At 46.4% G+C, this 19699-nt stretch overlaps 2 protein-coding genes across 2 annotated transcripts; one reads left to right on the forward strand and one right to left on the reverse strand.

Annotated features, from left to right (window-relative positions):
* The first annotated feature begins 12338 nt into the window (after positions 1 to 12338).
* On the forward strand, positions 12339 to 13121 carry LOC133907169 (secreted RxLR effector protein 161-like). The gene has a single exon (XM_062349204.1). The coding sequence runs from the start codon at positions 12339 to 12341 to the stop codon at positions 13119 to 13121; it is 783 nt and encodes a 260-aa protein (XP_062205188.1).
* A 567-nt stretch (positions 13122 to 13688) lies between these two features.
* LOC133907690 (protein NEN1-like) lies at positions 13689 to 17056 on the reverse strand. The gene is made up of 6 exons (XM_062349761.1): positions 16426 to 17056; positions 15845 to 16002; positions 15676 to 15722; positions 14906 to 14969; positions 14209 to 14828; positions 13689 to 14127 (listed from the first exon to the last, which is right to left on the reverse strand). Exons 1-6 carry the CDS (start codon positions 16778 to 16780, stop codon positions 13893 to 13895), a joined length of 1479 nt encoding a protein of 492 aa, XP_062205745.1. The 5' UTR covers positions 16781 to 17056; the 3' UTR covers positions 13689 to 13892.
* Positions 17057 to 19699: the final 2643 nt, after the last annotated feature.

Below are 19699 nucleotides of genomic sequence, written 5' to 3' on the forward strand. Positions count from 1 at the left end.
CTGTCTTGTACTTCCTACATCCACTCTTCTTCATGAATTTATTGAATTTTCTTACAAAGAAGGCTATCTCTTCATCATCCGAGCTTTCTTCTTCACTTGAGGTTGACTCTACAACTTGCTTCCTCTTGCTTACCTTGAATGCGACTTCTTTGTTCTTGGAGGTGGAGCATTGCTTGACAAGATTTTTGACTTCATTTGCTTCCTCCTCCATAAGATTATGAACAAGAATCCTCCCAAGTACATCACTTGGTGTGAGCCTCTTGTAATCCCTTCTCTCTCGGATGAGTGTGACTAAGGTGGGGTTACTTGGTGCAAAAGCTCTAAGCAATCTTCTTATCACCTTGTGATCATCAACCTCTTCACTTCCAAGCCCTCTAATTTTGTTCACTAGCACCATCATCCGGTCATACATAGTTTGGGAAGTTTTATCATCCTCCATAACAAATCTCCCCAATTTGCCTTCAAGCAACTCAATCTTTGATTCCCTCATACTTGTGGTGCCTTCATGTGTGACTTGAAGTGTGTCCCATATCATTTTGACCCCTCAAACCCATCAACCTTGTTGAACTCCTTGGGGCTTAAGGCGCCAAGTAGCACATTTGAGGCTTGTGCATTCTGGTATAGATTTTGCTCTTGATCAGGGGTGAGCTCATTGTCCTCATCCGGCAACAAAAAACATGTGCAAACAATCTTCCAAATAGTTGGATGAAGAGATATTAGATGCAATTTCATTTTATGCCTCCAAGAGGTATAATGTGTATCATCGAAATATGGTGCATGCCCAGAAGGTACGAAAATATAAGAATTGGAAGCATTTAATTTATCATAATTAAATTCAATTGCAGCCTCCTTGCCTTTACCATTACCCGATGTTGAAACATCATCCTTCGGACTCTTCGGGCTTACCACACCCTTCTCCCCGGACGTCGACATCTTTAAATCCTCCAAGCGGTGAAGCCTTACAGGAGGTTAGGCTCTGATACCAATTGAAATGTTACCTAGAGGGGGGGGGTGAATAGGTAAAATCTGAAAATTTAACAATCTGAACACAGCGGATTAACAAATGTAGACTCTCCACATATTTGTCTGAAACCTCCGCAGATATGCGGAGGTTCTGTAGATTTCTGCGGATACTCTGGACTTTCTGGAGAAAACTTAAATCGATGCCTATGCAAAGACAATGAGTATAAAATCCACAAATTACCAAGCACCAGAGCTTGTTTTTCAACATGTGTATCCAAGTACCAGCAACTCAAACCTTACAAAGAGATAGATCGGGTTTAAATGCTAAAAATCAATGGAAACTAGGGACTAGAACAAATCACAATAAATTGACAAATGAGACATAAGAATTTGTTCATTGAAGTTCGATCACTCCACTAAGAAGTGCCTACGTCTCCGTTGAGGAGCTCACAAAGAGCCAGGTCTCTTTTAACATTTTCCTCACCCAAGCGACCACAAAGATCAAGCTAGGGTTACTTACTCAATTGCAGGGGTAATACAAATTTCCTAGGGCTCACCACAAGATTGGGAGCCTCGATCGGTGATGCCTAACCGTCTAGGTGGATAAACCACCAAGAGTAACAAACACGAAATCACCGGCTTGACGAAGAAAATGAGTGCTCAAAGGATGGATTTGTATCTCACAAACACTACTCCTTTCTCTCACTCAATCTTACCAAAGATTTCACCAAAAATGACAACAGGGATTGGAGAGGGGAGCTTTGAGTGGACTAGAGCTTCTTGTCCCAGGTTAGGTCAAAAATGAATGCCTGGTTATCTTGGATTGAAAAGATGTGGAGTATAAATACTCCACACTCAAAAACTAGCCGTTACATCTGGAAAGTGCAGACCCTCCGCAAAAGTGTGGATCCTCCGCGAAAGTGCGGACCCTCCGTAGTTAACCCAAAACAGCTAAAGTGCCGACCCTCCGCACAATTATACGGACCCTCCACACAAATATGCAGACCCTCCGCATTTTCTCAGTTCAAAAGAATTAGGGCTAACAAGGGTGAAAGACTTGTCTTCGATGTCTCTCATGGTTTTGTTAGTTCTCTTGAGCATTGTTTCTACGCAAACAAGTAATTTCGTATCCCCTTAATATGACGGCATCCTAAACTCAATTTCAAAACGATAAAAGAATTTAAAACTATAAGATCCATGTGTCGCTTCCTTTTTCCTTTAGGGATCACCATGCGTCGAATTTTCACTTGATGAAATCACACATGTCCATACTTCATAACCCTCTTTAGTTCTTTAATTGTTTGTCATTATCACCAAAACCCACTTAGGGGCCTAGATGCACTTTCAGAGATCACGCATACTCATCCTCTGGACCACATTCTGGAGAAGCACTAACCTCGAAGCAAAATGTGTGTCAGAGATACCCACCATCAGGGTCCGAACGAACTCAATGGCCCGGTTTGTAGAGTGAAGGGAAATCTGAAACCAACATCGTAGTAAAACCACCGCTCCAGCCATCCAGTGTACCACAAGTTGTTGTACTCCGTCTGTAGCTGGAAGTTCACTCTGCTGAAGCTAATGGCCTTTTTCTCCCTGTCCTACGTCTGTATCTTCGGTTGGCAACTCGCTTCATGGATGAGGGCGAAAATGTCTGCTCACCCTTCACATCCCACCGCCCGCGTGGCCCACTCGAAGATGGACAGGCGGACAATGGCGTTGGTCAACGGATGCAGGAGCTCCATGTAGAAGTAGCGAAGCACTCCTTCGAGGAGCGACATAGTCGGAAGGCCAAGGCCCACTTCAAGAAAGACCTTAGACACCATGGTCTCATGCCCCAGAGTCTCTGGAACCACTTCGCCCTACGGGGCCTGAGCAGTAGATCTTGAGGGGATCTTTTCCTCCACAACCATCCGGTTGAGCTCGGTCTTAGTGACAATGGATTTCCCCATCGCGATGGTCTGCCAAGGATGCTTCCGGCTGGCACGGGAGAGATTGATGCCCGACGGCTACCCGGGCAGTGGCAGAGGAATCGGTGCTACCTGAATGACCGCTGCCCCACGGACATCAATATTCCTGCCCGATGATGAAATGTCAGTCGTGCCTTAAGCACTAGAACTAGCCATGAGGGTCCCTGTGAGGCGGCAAGAACCGTTGGACGGTGGTGGAAGATGGGAGTGCTAGGGCCAGTAGAGAGGACAGGCTGAAGGAGATGCAGATGAGAGAAGAGGTGCGGAGCAAGGCCGCCACTTGGCCGAGACCCTCTCCTTATAAAGCTAAGGGAACAGTTATTTCCTCCTAAGGAAATGCACGCAGGCCCTATCCTTTCATCCATGAGGCCACAATCATGGGGGAGCAAAACCGCCCTCTCATGAACCTCCGACGATGAGGCTCCACATGCTCTACTACCGCTTCACAAGGTGTAACCACGTGACTAACCGCAAGTCACATTTAATGCCCAATATCATAGGTGTCGTCGGACGGTCAGTTCAAACCAATTGGACTAGACTTTCCAAAACAATTCAAGCAATACATAGGACCATATGCCATCAGCTACAGAACCAGGAACTGCCAGAGACCTTGCTCCAAAAAAATCACGGGGTTGGTCGCTCTGCTAACCGTCGTGAGGGGCTACTGTTGAGGGTTATCATTAAGGACCCCCAACACTCCTAGCCCCACCAGCCTACGCCTATGGACCATGGGTCCCCGGATGCCTTGCAGATCTTTGGGCTCCAGAACTCTATAGAGCCCCAGCCTCCTAAAGCCCCAGTCCTCCGGATCCTAGGCAGGCTCCCCGAAGCACGGATGGCGAGTCATCAAGTCTTGGAGAAATATTAGCTAGAGAGGGTCTGCTAGCCGTTTTCTACCTGTAAGGAAGTGATTGGCTTTTAACACCGATGCAAGTGGACGATTTTCTTACATCCCAGTGCAAGTGGGAGCCGGATTGACACCTTGAACAGTGCGGTGGCCACAATAGGCGATCGGCTGAGTACCACACCCTTAGGGCCACTTGCATCACTGTATTACAACAGTAGATAATATCTTCTGATCATGGGTAAATGCATCCTACCTAGACCAATACTGTGTGATTTGACCGGCCATAGGTCCCTGTGGTATAGTGATAGTTTGTATCGCTATCTCTGTAAGGGCATGCTTGCACATTTACACCCTGGATAGCACTATAAATACAAACTCATGACGATCAGGCCAAATGATGAATCTTTTTGACTATCAACATATTATTGGTTCTCCTTCCTCTCAACTTCTTCTCTAAGCTTGAGTCTTCTCTCTAGAAGATACTCTCGCCGCACTTTGTTCGCGAGAGATATCTTTTCTTCTCCCAACAGGTCATTTTTTTCAGTAGCTTGAATAGCGGCAGCCTCTTCTCTCCCATCCTCGAGATGAACCTGCTCAGCACTATCATGCATCCTGTCAGCTTCTGGACTTCCATCAACCTGGTCAAGGACCTCATCTATTTGATGGCCTTGATCTTTTCAGGGTTTGCTTCTATTCTCTAGCTAGACACAAGAAAATAGAGCAACTTTCTTGATGGAACTCCGAACGCGCACTTCTTTAGGTTTAGCTTCATGCGGTACTTTCGGATGTTATCGAACATCTCTTGGAGGTCCGCGATCAGGGCGTTCTTGGTTTTTTTTACGACTATGTCATCAACATAGGCCTCAACATTTCTATCGAACTGTGGTCGAATGATGAGCTAAATGCATCGATGGTAAGTAGCGCCGACGCTTTTAAAGCTGAAAGGCATCCTTAAATAGCAAAAGACCCGAAGGGTGTTACATAAGCGGTTTTCTCCTCATCTGCCCCATACATCTTAATCTGATGGTACCCTAAACATGCATCTAAGAAGCATAGCAAATCACTGCCAGCAATCGAGTCAACAAGTTGGTTGATCCAGGGCAGAGGGAAGAGATTCTTTCGACACGCCTTGTTGAGGACGGTGAAGTCGATGCACATCCTCCACTTACTATTGGGTTTTCGAACCATGACAGAGTTAGCCAACCACTCCAAGTACCATACCTCTCAAACGAATCCTGCTTCTAGGAGTTTGTTGATCTCCTCACGAAGTGCTTCCTTTCGGTTAGGTGCCAACTGGCACGTCATTTGCCTTACAGGTCGCGCGTTGGGTCGCACTGCATGATTAAGGTACATAAACATCAAGCCTTACCCCAATTCAGTTGGATATGCGGGTAAGGGTTCCCAATTTGGGGGAAAAAGGATGCGAATTTGGGGATTAGGGTTACAAGTAGAAGGGGAAATTGGGGAATTACTTCAGTCCTTCAAAAAATTCACCGTATTCCCCTCCTTCTCTATGCTTCCTGAGCCCGATTTTGCCCAAAAATCAAGCCAGATTCACCCAAACCGAGCCCAAAAACACACAAACACACATGTACATGAACAAAATCATTCAATTTGAGCCTAACCTGAACATGTGTGCCTAATCCAACACTAATTTATAGCTAATCATCACTTGAACATGCATGATTAACATTAACTCGAGACATAAACAACCTAAAACATGAATTTGAGCATTGATTCGAGCCTAACTCATCTTAAAAACTCATAATCAACAACTAATTGATGTAAACAGAAACTAATTATGCCCAATTGATCATAAAATGGCATCAATCAAACATAATCTAATCTATTTAAGGTCTATTTGGCTTGATTAGAGAGAAGTTAGGCTCTGATACCAATGTTAGGCTTAGGTGTTCATCAATACACAAGCTCTAAATCAAGCGCCCATAATTGTGGAAGCGTGAGGTTCAAACCTGAGTTCGGTGATACCATCTTGAGTTGATCGGTGAGGAGCGTGATGTATTGGTGTAATTGATGCCATACAGACTGTCAGTGAAGTTGTCACCAACGTGATGCATGGCTTGTTGAAGATGTGGCCGACGTGGGTGCTACAAGGGTGCCCATCTTCACCTCATTGATGATGCCCTTAAGGATTGATTAGGGTTTTAAAGGGAGGCTAAGACTTATGTGAAAAATTGGGTGACTCAACCCTAGGCCCGAGCCGGTTCTATTTTATAGGCGTCGTACAGGATGGGACCACAACCAAGCCTAGGTTGGTTGCACCCTGATCTGGGTGCGTGAGGAAGTGAGGCTCCTCTATTTCTTGGTTTTGTTAGGGTGCACATTAGGACCCGAGATCAATTTCAACAGTTTCTTATCCTCTTGTACTGATCTTTGTGGTTACCAAGCACTGTCCCACAAGATTGGATCATGTGCTCTATAAGCCATGTGCTTGGTTGTCTCCACTCCAAACAACCCATGCACCTCATCCACGAGAGCTGTTACATTCCAGTCAGGGTCACTCCTTTATTTTCTCTTCAAAGGCTTTAGCAACCCACTCAGCACTTACCTTGCTGCTACCCTCTGATGTATCACACTTGTGTGGCTCAACAAGCTTTCTAATCATAACAGTTGTCTCCCTTGCAACTGTAGATGCTGTCATGTGAAAAGGGCAGTTCTTCTCTTCACAATGTACAATAACTCTACTAGGCTCATTTCTCATAAAACTATAGTATCTATCCTGCACAACATGGTAAGAATTGATAGCCCTCCTAAGTTGTTTCATATCAGTAAACCAAAACTCCTTGTACAGCTGTGATGGATCAAGCTTGTTCTTCTCATTGAACAATATCCTCTTCGCCACCGCCGTGGAAGGGTATTTCTGTGAGTCCTCAAAATGGGATGATGGAAAAAGACATCTCACCGGCCGAGGTCAGCCCACCGTGGTCCGACTCCACCTCGTCATGATCGATCGCCATCGCATTTGCGTTTGGAACCAGAAAAGCGGTGCCGACCCTGTCGCTCGGATGGAGTTAGTGAACTCGCCATGGGCCTTTCACGTGCGGCTAACCTGGCCCGTGCGGTCTACGTGGACAACAGCCATGTCTACATCCAGCTCAGAGCTGACAAGTGGGCCTGTGGTGTCATTAACAGGTCTGGTTAGAAAGTTGTAGTTCTGTGCAACGCAATTCGAAATAGTTATACATTTTTTAAACGTGTTCCGGAAGTTATAGTTTTCTACTACCTATGTTAGAATACTTGTAGGTTTTTTAAATTTACTCGTTCTATATATGTTATAGCAAATAGTACCGAGTTCATGTTTTGTATAATTTGTTTTATACCACACTGGAAAGAGAGCACTTATACATCAGGTGACCAAGTCATAAGAGGAGATCGGTCAACCCAATAGGCCCATGTAGCAACATTTTTTTTGTTTCCTAATTTTTTTTCATTTTTTCTATTTCACGTACAATTTCATCCATGTGATTTATATTTATATTATATTTTGTCTTTTCACATGCATTTGGCAATTTATTAAACCTAATGCAACAATTGCACAGACCTAATTCAACATTTTAAAAAGCCATGTCCAACATTTTGTGATACATGTTTCAGAATTTTGTGATAACACATTCAAAATTGTGTATGATTTGTTGAAAGTGTATTTGAATGGTTGAAATGGTAAATTCAATTTGTTGACTTTAACAAAATAAAAATATAATTATATAGGATTTTGTTACAAATGGTTTTAAAAATTGACACCCGTTTGAAGTTAAAGTTGTTTTGAAGTTTGAAAGCATCTCAAATTTCATCCCACCACCCCACCCCACAGCAAATCATTGATGCCACAAATCAGTTGATTTATGTTTAAGGCAGTGGGCACAGGAAAGGACTAGAAGGCCTAGGATAAATAATTGAGGCCCCATGGCCTTTTTTAAACCAAAAAGATAGGAGAATTACCTGTTATAGTAGTAAGAAGAAAAGTCTAACAGACTAAATGCTCAGTTAATTAAGGAAAACTTAAGAAAAAATCACAAAACATAGTGGGCTAAGAATCTAGCTAAATTAGACCTAGAGCACTGCAGAAACAACACTACAAAACTACATCTAAAGCTACTAAAGGGCCAACAAAAAAAGAATTCAACAAAACCAATCCCGAGTGGCTCGCAAGATCGAAGACTAATTGCCTCACATAAGCTTAAAGGCTAATAACTGAAATAGTCCAAGAGAGCACATATGGATGTGGGGGAGGTGATGCCTCATGGCCCTATTGAGCTTAGGTTAGGATCTTTTTCTAAAATGAACTGGGTTTTACTCTAGACCAGCTTGAGATTTTCATTTCCTTCGGGTGTGATTGATTACCCGTATAGACCATATATCCAGGCGGAGAGTAAGCAGACTGAGCGAAGTTATATTTGTTGAAAAGAATAGTATTTGTTTGGTTGTAATCTATCTGGGTAGGCTGAGCTGAGTTTCTGTTTGTGTAATCGAATCTAAGACCGCATGATTGGATACAAGAATTAAGATTGTGATTAGTTGTTCGCATAAAGGTGATTTTATAGCACTCACAAATGCGTCCACCTACATGAACGGATGTAGAAGCCTGTATCCGCCGAGCCATACTGTGGACGTACATTTGTATCTGCTAAGCCAAGCTAAAATAGTACATATAGGTAACAAAGCGCTCTTTTCTCTAAGATTATACGCATCTGTCAGATCAAATTGCTCTCATACGAACAACTAATCTGTTTGCAATAAGCCTTGATGTGTGCAGATTTCTATCTAGCAGATTAGGGAGAATAATAGCCAATTAAAACAGTAATGGTTGTAGTTATTAGCTATTTGAACTAGGAATTTCCAGCTAGCAGATTAGGGAGAATAATAGCCAATTAAAGCAGTAATGGCTATAGTTATTAGCTGATTAACCCTGGCCATATTGTAGTGGTCAGCAGTGTATAAATAGAGAAGAAAACAGAAAAGACAGCAAGCAATTGTAGCACCAAAAATACCACTACTAGTGTACTTGTGTCTTGGGTGAGTTCCTGGGCTACCTGTGAGGCTGTAGGCCTTTCAATTGGTATCAGTAGGGTGTCATGGCGGGTGAAGATGGCCCTTTTGCAGCTCTTGTGCCTGTGGTACAGCGCATGGTGAGAGATGTCGGAGGCGCGTACCCGCTGCTCACCAAGCACAACTACGTTGAGTGGTCAGTGATAATGGAGGTGATGCTTGAAGCCTGCAGCCTCTGGGAGGCCATGGACAAGGGCGACGTGGACAGGGTCGACGACAGGTTGGCAATGGAGGCCATCTTTCGCACAGTCCCGTCGGAGATGGTCACCTCCCTTCCGAAGAAGACGGCGAAGGAGGCCTGGAACGCGATCAAGACAATACGCGTCGGCTCCGAGTGCTCTCACAAGGTGACTGCCCAGAAGGTGAGGAAGGACTATGAGACGATCTCCTTCCGCGACGGCGAGTCAATCGACGACTTTGCCATGCGCCTCACCGGGATCGTCCACCAGCTGGAGATACTCGGTGATCCGATCGACGACACCAAGGTCATGGACAAGTACCTACTGGTTGTCCATCCCATGTTCACGTAGATCACTCTCTCCATTGAGACGCTCCTCGACATATCAACGCTGACGATCGAGGAGGTCATGGGACAGCTCAAGGCAGTGGAGGACCGCCTCGACCCAGACCAGGTGTTGCCATCGACATTCGATGGCAAGTTGCTGCTCACAAAGGAGCAATGGCTTGTGCGCTAGAAGGAAAGGCAAGCTAGCGAGGGGGGTCGTGGTCTGCCAAAGGCAATGACAAGAATCGCCGCTCCTGTGGCTCACGCAAGAAGGGCGCGACTGATGGCAAGAATGCTGCCCGCAAGGACAACCACGACGCCTGCCGCAATTGTGGGCGTATCGGTCACTGGGCTCGTGATTGCCGTCAGCCCAAGCGAGGTCAGGCGCACCTCGTGCAGGAGGACAACTACGAGCCTGCGCTACTGATAGCGCAGGTCTGCGCACTGAACAACAACACCGCGCCGGCATCGACAATAGTCCACCTCAATGAACCGCGAGCGCAGGCGTTCCTTGGCGAGGCAGATGCCAGTGAACTCCAGGAGGGCTGGTACCTCAACACCAGCGCCACCAGCCACATGACGGGCCGCAGCGACGTCTTCGCCAAGCTTGATCACGCGATACAGGGAACCGTACGGTTCGGCGATGGATCGCTCGTCGAGATCCACGGCTGCGGCACGGTGCTGTTCGCCGAGAAGAACAGCAAGCACAAGGTGCTCTCCGATCTCTACTTCATCCCACGCTTGAAGAACAACATCATCAGCGTCGGCCAACTCAATGAGTGTGGCTCGAAGGTGCTGATCGAGGATGGCGTGTTGCGCATCTAGGATCGACGGTGCCAACTCATTGCCAAGGTGAACCGTGGGCGGAACCGGCTCTACATCCTACGCCTCAACGTCGCGCACCCCATCTGTCTTGCAGTGCAGCACAATGATGACTCGTGGTGCTGGCACACCCGCTACGGACACATCAGCTTTGACGCGCTACACCAGCTTGGCTACTAGGACATGGTGCGTGGTCTTCCGCGGCTAGAACACGTGGAGCAGCTCTGCAACATCTGCGTCATGGCGAAGCATCGCTGAGCCCCGTTCCCAGCCAAGGCAAAGTACCACACAGAGGGCGTCCTAGACCTCGTCCACAGCGACCTCTGCGGCCCCATCACGCCGGCGACACCAGGTGGGCGCCGCTACTTTTTGCTGTTGGTAGATGATGCCACAGCAAAAAGTGATGATGCAATGGCCATCACGAAGTTCCAGGCTACTGCGGAGGTGGAGAGTGGGCACAACCTCCGCGTTCTACGCACGGACAATGGCGGCCAGTTCACCTCCATTGAATTCGCCCGCCACTGCGAGGACCATGGCGTGTAGCGGAACTTCTCCGCACCGTACACGCCACAGCAAAACGGCGTGGTGGAGAGGAGGAACCAGACCATCCTCGCCACCGCACACGCCCTCTTGAAACAGCGGAAGATGCCCGCTAAATTTTGGGGGGAGGCTGTGACCACGACTGTCTACCTCCTCAACCGGACGTCGACGAAGAGTCTTGACTGTGAGACGCCATTTGAGGCGTGGCACGGGCGCAAGCCGGCGGTAAGCTACTTATGTACATTCGGGTGTCTTGGTTATGTAAAGGATACACGACCAGGCCTACGGAAGCTCGACGACCGCAGCACCCCGATGGTCTTCATCGGCTATGAGGATGGCTCCAAGGCGTACCGCATGCTTGAGCCCCGGTCCCGGCGTGTCCACATATCCCGCGACATCATTTTTGACGAGGATGCCGACTGGGACTAGGAGACGGTGCTGCAAGACACCTGGTTTCCATGTGGAGGCAGTGGTCAACTACATCCACCCAGGCGCGTTGGCTCCGTCCGCAGGCAGCGCAGAAGGTGCTTATCCTGCTGCGCCGGTGCCCACAGGGGCGATCTCGTCGTCCACGTCCATCTTCCCCACAGAGGTAGCCCCCACATTAGCGGGGACAGATCCAACGCCAGCCTCGCCCGCTGGCGTGTCGTCCACGCCCACAGGGGCTTCTCCCACGGCGGCCTCACTCTTGGAGTTCGTCTCTCCTCCGCCAAACGACTCCGACAGGCTGGATGCATACCACGACTCCTCCCCTCTCTGTTACGATCATATCGACGACGTGCTAGGAGGGGGAGAGGCACCAGGCCTTGCCAATCGCATTGTCGATGGTGAGGGGCTGCTGCTGGTCAGTGAGGATGGAGAGCCACGCTCCTTCGCTGAAGCAGAGCACAATCCAGCATGGCAGGCGGCCATGCGCGAGGAGATGGACTCCATCGAGCAGAACGGGACATGGTCACTAGTGGAGCTTCCTCATGGGTATCGATCTATTGGGCTGAAGTGGGTCATCAAGCTCAAGAAGAACGAGGCAGGAGCAGTGATCAATCACAAGGCTAGCCTCGTCGCCAAGGGCTATGTGCAGCAACCGGGCATTGACTTCGATAAGGTATTCGCACTCGTTGCTCGTCTTGAGTCCGTTCGGTTGCTGCTAGCTATTGTTGTGCAAGATGGTTGGCCGGTGCATCACATGGATGTGAAGTCAGCTTTCCTCAATGGCGATTTGGGGGAGGAGGTGTACGTCGCGCAGTCGCCGAGCTTCGTCGTCGTCGGAGCAGAACAGAAGGTGTTGTGCCTGCGGAAGGCGCTCTATGGGCTGCGGCAAGCGCCGCGGGCTTGGAACGAGAAGCTGCACACGATATTGTGAGCTCTCGAGTTCGAGCAGAGCCCGCATGAGGCGGCGATGTACAGGCGTGGCCATGGCGACTCGTTGTTGCTCCTCGGGGTCTATGTGGATGACTTGATCATCACTGGATCAGCCGAGGTGGAGATCAACCACTTCAAGGAGGAAATGAAGGCGAGGTTCAGGATTAGCGACCTTGGGTTGCTCTCCTTCTACCTTGGCATCGAGGTGCAGTAGAGTAGCAACGGGATCACGCTATGCCAGGCGCATTATGCCAAGCGCATCCTAGAGATGGCGGGGATGCAGGACTGCAACCCTGCACACACCCCCAAGGAGGAGCGGCTTAAGCTGAGCTGTGACAGCACGACGGCGGAGGTGGACATCACTCAGTACCGGAGGATCATTGGAAGCCTCCGCTATCTTGTCCACACGCGACCGGACCTCGCTTTCAGCGTGGGGTACGTGAGTCACTTCATGGAGCGGCCTACGAAGGAACACATGGTGGCAGTGAAGAGGATCCTGCGCTATGTGGCTAGGACTTTAAGTCTCGGTTGCCACTACGGGAGGACAGCGGAGGCACGGCTTGTCGAGTACACCGACAGCGACCTCGCTGACGGTGTTGACACAAGGAGTAGTACATCTAGCGGTTTGTTCTTCTACGGCAGCAGCTTAGTGAGTTGGCACACTCTCAAGCAAAAGGTGGTGGCACTCTCGTCCTGTGAGGCGGAGTATGTTGCTACCACTATCGCAACCATACAGGCGGTGTGGTTGGCTCGGCTGCTCGGCAACTTCAAGGGGAGGAACGTCGACACCGTCGAGCTGAAGATTGACAACAAGTCAGCCTTAGCGTTGATACAAAACCCTGTCTTCCATGAACGTAGCAAACACATCGATGTGCGCTACCACTTCATCAGGGAGTGCCAGAAAGATGGGAGGATTAGTGCTGATTTCGTCGGCACTAAGGACCAGCTTGTTGATATTCAAACGAAGGCACTTGAGCAAGTCAGATTCCATGAGCTTCGTGCTAGGATTGGAATGGTCAACATCAATTCCAAGTTCACATACAAAGATTAGGGGGAGATTGTTAGCAATAAACCTTGATGTGTGCAGATTTTCAGCTAGCAGATTAGGGAGAATAATAGCCAATTAAAACAGTAATGGTTGTAGTTATTAGCTGTTTGAACTAGAAATTTTCAGCTAGCAGATTAGGGAGAATAATAGTCAATTAAAACAGTAATAGCTGTAGTTATTAGCTGACTAACTCAAGCCATATTGTAGTGATCAACAGTGTATAAATAGAGAAGAAAACAGAAAAAGCAACAAGCAATTACAGCAAAAAATATCACTGCTAATGTACGTATATCTTAGACAAATTACTAAGCTACCTATAAGGCTGTTGACCTTTCATAAGCGAACCCAAACTGTTTGGCCAGGTGACGACACCATTGGAGGCTTGGAACATGCCTCTACATACATGCATGATTTGAATCTCCCCGCTTTTACGACTGCCAACGCTAGCATGGGCAGGTTTGTCGCAACAAGATAACGTTTCCATTCCAAATAAAGACGTGAAATTGCAAATGTAAAATGCAAATATAATGTACAGTGAACACGGATTTCAGAATATACGGAGAGAAAGAGTAACAAAGAGCATTCCATTTTTACAAATGAATAACACAGATTGTTAGAATCTTTTTACAACATTTGATATCCTAAGTTAACATCAATTTCTGCTGGTCAGATCTTATTCACATTCATAACACAATCTAGTTAAAGACTTAATAGCCACTAAACTAGTGCAAGTGTTAGTTTCTAGCACTAGGATCACGAGAACTAAGCTTGGTGCTAATTGGAGTGTACAACCAGTCTCTTTGCAACTAACCGAATACCAGCATTTTGCTGGTAGTCATATATTTCCAGTGAGAAGAACGTGTCCACCATGTTCCCTCGAGCAAATAGAGTCTCCAGTTCGGCGGCATCTACCTTGCTAAAAACAAGCTTCTGAATGTTACCACTAGGCTCTTTCTGGCATATATCTGTTGAGTAGATCGCAGTGTCACCGCTGACCCTAGTAGTGATGCTGCAAGGAAAGGCCACTGTTTGAGCTCTGAAAAGCATAACTACTTTAAGATTAAGAGTGAAAGAGGAGAATAGAACTCACTTTAGGCGGACAGTCGGACGATTCACATATCCATACTTCTTGATCAGGGGTCTCCACTCAGAAGTGCTGCCAGATTCCTGAGATGACCGCCGAGCAAGATCATCACAGAATTCTAAAACTTTACTGAGATTCTCAGGGATCTCAAGCACTATGCTCAACTTTGGCCGACCTGCATTGTCTAGGTACCTTGTACTGACCCCAAACAGAACTTTCAACTCGGCACAACAAAGTTGCAGTGGGGTATCCTTGTGCAGGATAGATGTTTTCTGACCAAATTGGTGTAACGGAGCAACTGAGATTTTGATACACTCAGCTGAAACATCATCCGGCTCAACAAACCCTGAATAACCACTTGAACTTGCATCCATCTGCATAGTGGCATCTAACTTCATTTCCTCAATATGGGATACCAACTCAACATATTCACTTGTTCCTTGATTATCTCCCTCCGGCATCACACTGTCAACTAGAGAAATTGTCCGCTGCCGTTTTGAAGAATCAGGAGAAGAGTTTGGTTGAGGTTTTGGCACCTCAGGAGAAGCAACCCCATTAGCTTTGCTCCTTGTTATTGCACGCTCAACCAAGTTCTCAACAGTAAGAACCTCTGGAAGACTTGCCTCCTGTGAAGAAAACTTTGGGATTTAGCCAACAGATTATCTTCAACAATGAAACAGAAAAATGAATTCTACAAACATACCAGGAACAGCACCGTAGCACAATACTTGAGAACTTCAAGATTCATCCTAACATCATCAAGACTCCTGTAGATAAATTTGCAGACCAAATTAGTAGAAGATAATTCACTCCAGTTCAGCTCAATCAAAGGAATAATATAAGGGAAATCTCATGCAAGTTGTAACTATTACTAATATGACTATGAATGGAGTGTCATTGCAGAAGTATTTGGAAACAGAACTAAAGTAAAAATGAACAGCATAAAGTGGAGCATATTGATCACATAGCAGTCACTTGCGTCAGGTGGATGGTCATTCTCAATCAATGTGTACTAAGAGTTACATTTATGCACTGCACAATCTCAACATCTATTGAGAATGATCTAGATAGAAGATCATATCCCATGCCATGTTTTGGGAATTTAAGTGTGTCCAGATGATCCATTCCCAAGATGGGATTTGGAAGATCCAGGAGGTTGAATTTGGACATCCTGGATGAGACTATGTTGTATAGTGAAATTGCAAAGAGGTCAAGGATGGTGTCCTGTTGCCCAACCAAATTCCTCAAAAGACTATCACAATAGACTGATGCAAGGTGTGCTCAGCTGAGCTGGGTTACCAAATACCCACTAAAAGGACACAAGCCAAGTTCCAGAATGTGAAGTAATGTGAAGGGTAGATATGTGCTTGACAATTTGACACTTAAATGGGAAAGGTTGTAAATGGAAACTAAATGTCAAAAAGAGCACGTAGAATATAAATGCAACACATTTTGGATTAGCATGATAGATACCTGTGCCTTTGCTTCCCTAGGCCGAAGTAATTAGCCAAGCTTGCCATCTGCAGATGAAACAGATAAGGAAAGAACATCAGATGCATCCCTTTTAAAGACAAGAAGGAACTGTATCATCAATGAGAAGTTCCAATTAAAAGTGATTCCACATCAACGCAAGGTTTTGTACCTTCATGTCCCCTGCTCTCCTCCCAAACCGCTGGGTAAGCAAAGGTAAGGTGTCAATCATCCCCTTTGGTTGAGGAGGTGACCGGCTAATCTCAGCGAATGCCTCCCTTATTCTTGCAGAATCAAACCTCACAATGTTGTGCCCTGCCCAGACTCGCCCTGCCCAAGATTGATATGAGTTTCATGAGTGACATTGTTTATCAAAAAACTAGTTTCAGGATAAGCAGGACCATGCTTTCAGCTTCCACTCTTCCGAAAAGTAATGAAAAACACGAACTGACTGTAGAATCTATGGCTCATGAAAGAAACCAAATTTCTCATCTTAACAGATTGGCAGGAGCTCTGTTTATGTTATTAAGGAGGAGATAACAATATCATAGTAACAGTCAGGGGAATCAAATTACGTATTGTCAGCTCCAGAAAATTCTTTGTATGCTCTAATTTGACCACTACTTTCTACTTCCTCGGAAACTGCACAATTCTCTACCAACACCACTGTTACAGCAGAAGGAGCACATAAGGTGGTGTGGAAATATGGAATTCGCGATCCGCATTCCCCGTGGCGGGGGCGAGGGCACTAACCGTGCAGGAGGTCGTAGACGGCGTCAGCGACGTCGCGGAAGCTGGGGGCCCCGGAGACGGCGTCCCGCGTGATGCCGTTGCACCGCACGGAGGCGGCGGAGACGGCGGAGACCGGGTCGGCGGGGCGGACGAGCGTGGCGTAGGAAGCGACCTCGACAAGGCGGCGCGGGCAGACGAGGATGGCGCCGAACTCGAGCAGCGCGTACCCCTGCCCGGCCCGCTGCGGGACCGACGTCTCGACGTCGAAGAAGGCGATCTCAGGACCTCCTGCGCCCGGCTGCACAGCGGATGCCCCCTCCACCGCCGACGCAGCAGCAGGCTTGGTCGCAGACCCAGACGCGGACGCCATCGCCATCTTGTCAGCAGGTGGTTGAGGCGGGGTGGTGGGGGCGAGGTGGAGGATATATAGAGGGAGCGGAGGGAGGCGTGGTTGGGGCTTGCGTGGGGGGTGGGGCGGCGATGGGAGGAGGCGTGACGGCGGCGGCGAGGAGGGGAAGGAAGAGGAAGAGGAGGAAAGTGTTGGACGGAATGCCGGCGCGGTGGCGTGGGGATTGGGGTTTGGATTGGAAGCGGAGGTGGAATTGGAATAGGAAAGTCGTTGTTGGTTAGTACCAGGTGGCGTCAAGTCTCGTGTAAACTTAGCAGAGGCCGAAAAGGCTATAGGCGCTGGAGCCCGAAGCCGTGCTCTTGTCCAGGACAGGATTGGCGATACGGAATTCTCTGAAAGTCATTTTTGAGGCCTATTTGGATCTAATTAAGGACATGTTTAGATGGCTGTATTTGGCTCAGCCTGGCTCATAGTATGTAACTGCTGTTTGGTTATCCGTACAGTTTTAGCCTGACTCACCAAATGTAAAAAGGGTGCACAAGCGGAAACCAGGAAATCGGTCGTTTCCAGCAAGCCAGGCTCGCTCGGTGCAAGGTCAGACCGCCGCGCAACCATTTTTCTGGCTCTGCAGGTGCAAGGCGCACAAGCATAGGAGTTTTTAGGGTCACTCCCTCTTTCGCGCTACCATCCTAGTGTTAATTCCTTACCGCTCACCATCCCTTAGTATTCTCTTCTCGTCGCCGCCAGGGAGGTAAATCCGTTCTTGCTCTGCTCCTCCTGTGCTCTCCCTGGTCTCCTCTCCGACAAAGATTGGCTCACTCCGCTGACCTTTTCTTTCTTTCTCTCTCTTGTTGTTGTGCAGGAATGTGTAGAGGCCTCTGCTTGCTTTGCACAGGGAGAAGAGGCAAGTAATCCCCGTATCCATTCATTTCTCTTTTGATTTCTTGGTGGTGATGGTAAATCTTATACTATTTTGTTGTATTGTAACTAGATCTATTGCCATAGCTCTCTCACGCCTCTATATTTTCACTGTGTAGGGTGTTAGTCTATTCATCTGTATTGTTGCCATGCTACAAGGTAAAAAGGTAATAGATTTTTAGATAATTTTTTTTTATTTTTACATGTTTCTTACCCCTTTTGTGTAAATGGATGTTCATCCTTGAAATTATTTTGTGCAGATTTGTCTCTCTCATCCAACCTTCTCTTTCTTATGTGCAAGCTTGTGTATTCCCTTTCAACTCCTTTGTGTGGTCCTATAGACGTAAACAGGAATGTGTTCCTCCTCTTCTTGGCCCCTCCCTCCTCTCCCTGTGATAGATCCATTTCTCCTCTCCCTGTGATAGATCCATTTTGGTGACATTTTTTAAATGCCATTACTTGTTATATGATGCGAACAACGTTGAATTATTTAACTTAAATGATAATAAATTTTGAGTGTTTGTCCATACCGATGATGTATAATTATTTATATGAGCATATGTTCATGCCGATTATGCTTATTTACAAATCTGAGCATATGTTCAAGTCGATGATGCTTATTTGTTAATCCGAGTATATATCATGTCGATGATGTTTTTTTCTGAATATGAACATATATCCATGCCAGTGACACATTTTTTTCATTGATCTGATCATATGTCCATGATATGTAAATGTGAATCTAAGCACATCTATATTTGCTATTTAATTTGTCTAGATGGTGTTGAAAAATACAAGACATATGCTTATTGTCAAAGCAGCAGCTCTTGTCACTGTTCTCTATGCATTCTTTGTGAGTAGACTTAGAATGAGGCGACCATCTTGACCTGTAATCACCTATGCCCCAATGTCCGTGGGAGACTAAGAACGTGAAGCTAACCTAAATGCAATAATGTAGAATATGTAGACATGCTTCGCATGAGACGAGCTCCCTTTTTTCACCTATGCAACTTGCTTAGGAAAATTAATTTGTTTCGAGATAGCATTCACACCAGTGTAGAAGAACAAATATCAATGTTCTTACATGTGGTCGGTCATAACCAAAGGTTTAGAGTTATTCACCAATTATTTAGAAGGTCCATAGAGACAATGAGTCGATACTTCAAGGAGGTTCTGTATGCTATTGGTGAGCTTAGAAATGAGATGATAGGGCCCCCATCTAATGAGACTTACTAAATATCAGAAACCGTACAAGATGGTATCCATATTTTAAGATGAAATTTGTCATATAATTTGATAACTTCATGATGCATGCATGGCTACTTATCATGTAATGACAATTGTTGGAAATCATGTAGGATTGTGTGGGTGCAATTGACGGCACTCAAGTGCATGCTAGAGTTCCAGTGAACATGGTCTTTTTAGATATGTATGTGATTTTGGTGATTAAAGATAACATAGTCAATGGGGCTAATATGTTTATCAAGTATATACTTTAGTAGATCTCATGAATGAAATATATGAAGAATCCACCACAACCGGGATAAAGATTGATTGAATTAGACAAGTCCCAAGAAAAATACACACACCAGATGGTTTGGCATTCTGGAGTTTATACACACCGGAGTGTTTTGACTCAGAAGGCTCAAAAGAGGTGCTTCAAATCTATACACCAGATGGTCTGATCAACAGAGAATATAAAACGGAGTGTTTTTTAGCTAAGAGAGAAAGTTGATGATTACATCGGATGACCTGATGTTAGGACCTGAATGCACATCGGAGTATTCTACAAAACTTGTGCAAATTCTCAGAAGATGGAGTTGAATACACCAGATGGTCTGGTGATCACTGGGTATGCATCATCGGAGCATTTTACAGAAGTATTGCTTTCTTCTCAATGGAGATGTTACTCACCGGATGGTCCGGTGATGGCATCAGAGGAATCGCAGAGGATCAACGGCTAGTTAACAGCTAGAGACTGCATTTATCGATAGGCTACGAGGGTGGAACACACACCGCAAGGTCCAA

The sequence above is a fragment of the Phragmites australis genome, chromosome 24 (assembly GCF_958298935.1).
Source record: "Phragmites australis chromosome 24, lpPhrAust1.1, whole genome shotgun sequence".
Lineage (NCBI taxonomy): Eukaryota > Viridiplantae > Streptophyta > Magnoliopsida > Poales > Poaceae > Phragmites > Phragmites australis.

Bases quoted from the DNA above. Each gene is read 5' to 3' on its own strand.
- LOC133907169 (XM_062349204.1), top strand. From the start codon at position 12,339: ATGGCGGGGATGCAGGACTGCAACCCTGCACACACCCCCAAGGAGGAG.
- LOC133907690 (XM_062349761.1), bottom strand. From the start codon at position 16,780: ATGGCGATGGCGTCCGCGTCTGGGTCTGCGACCAAGCCTGCTGCTGCG. The intron at 16,003-16,425 runs GTTAGTGCCCTC...AATCTTGGGCAG, and splicing joins CGTCTACGACCTCCTGCACG to GGCGAGTCTGGGCAGGGCAC. The intron at 14,970-15,675 runs GTATCTATCATG...ATTTATCTACAG, and splicing joins CTAGGGAAGCAAAGGCACAG to GAGTCTTGATGATGTTAGGA.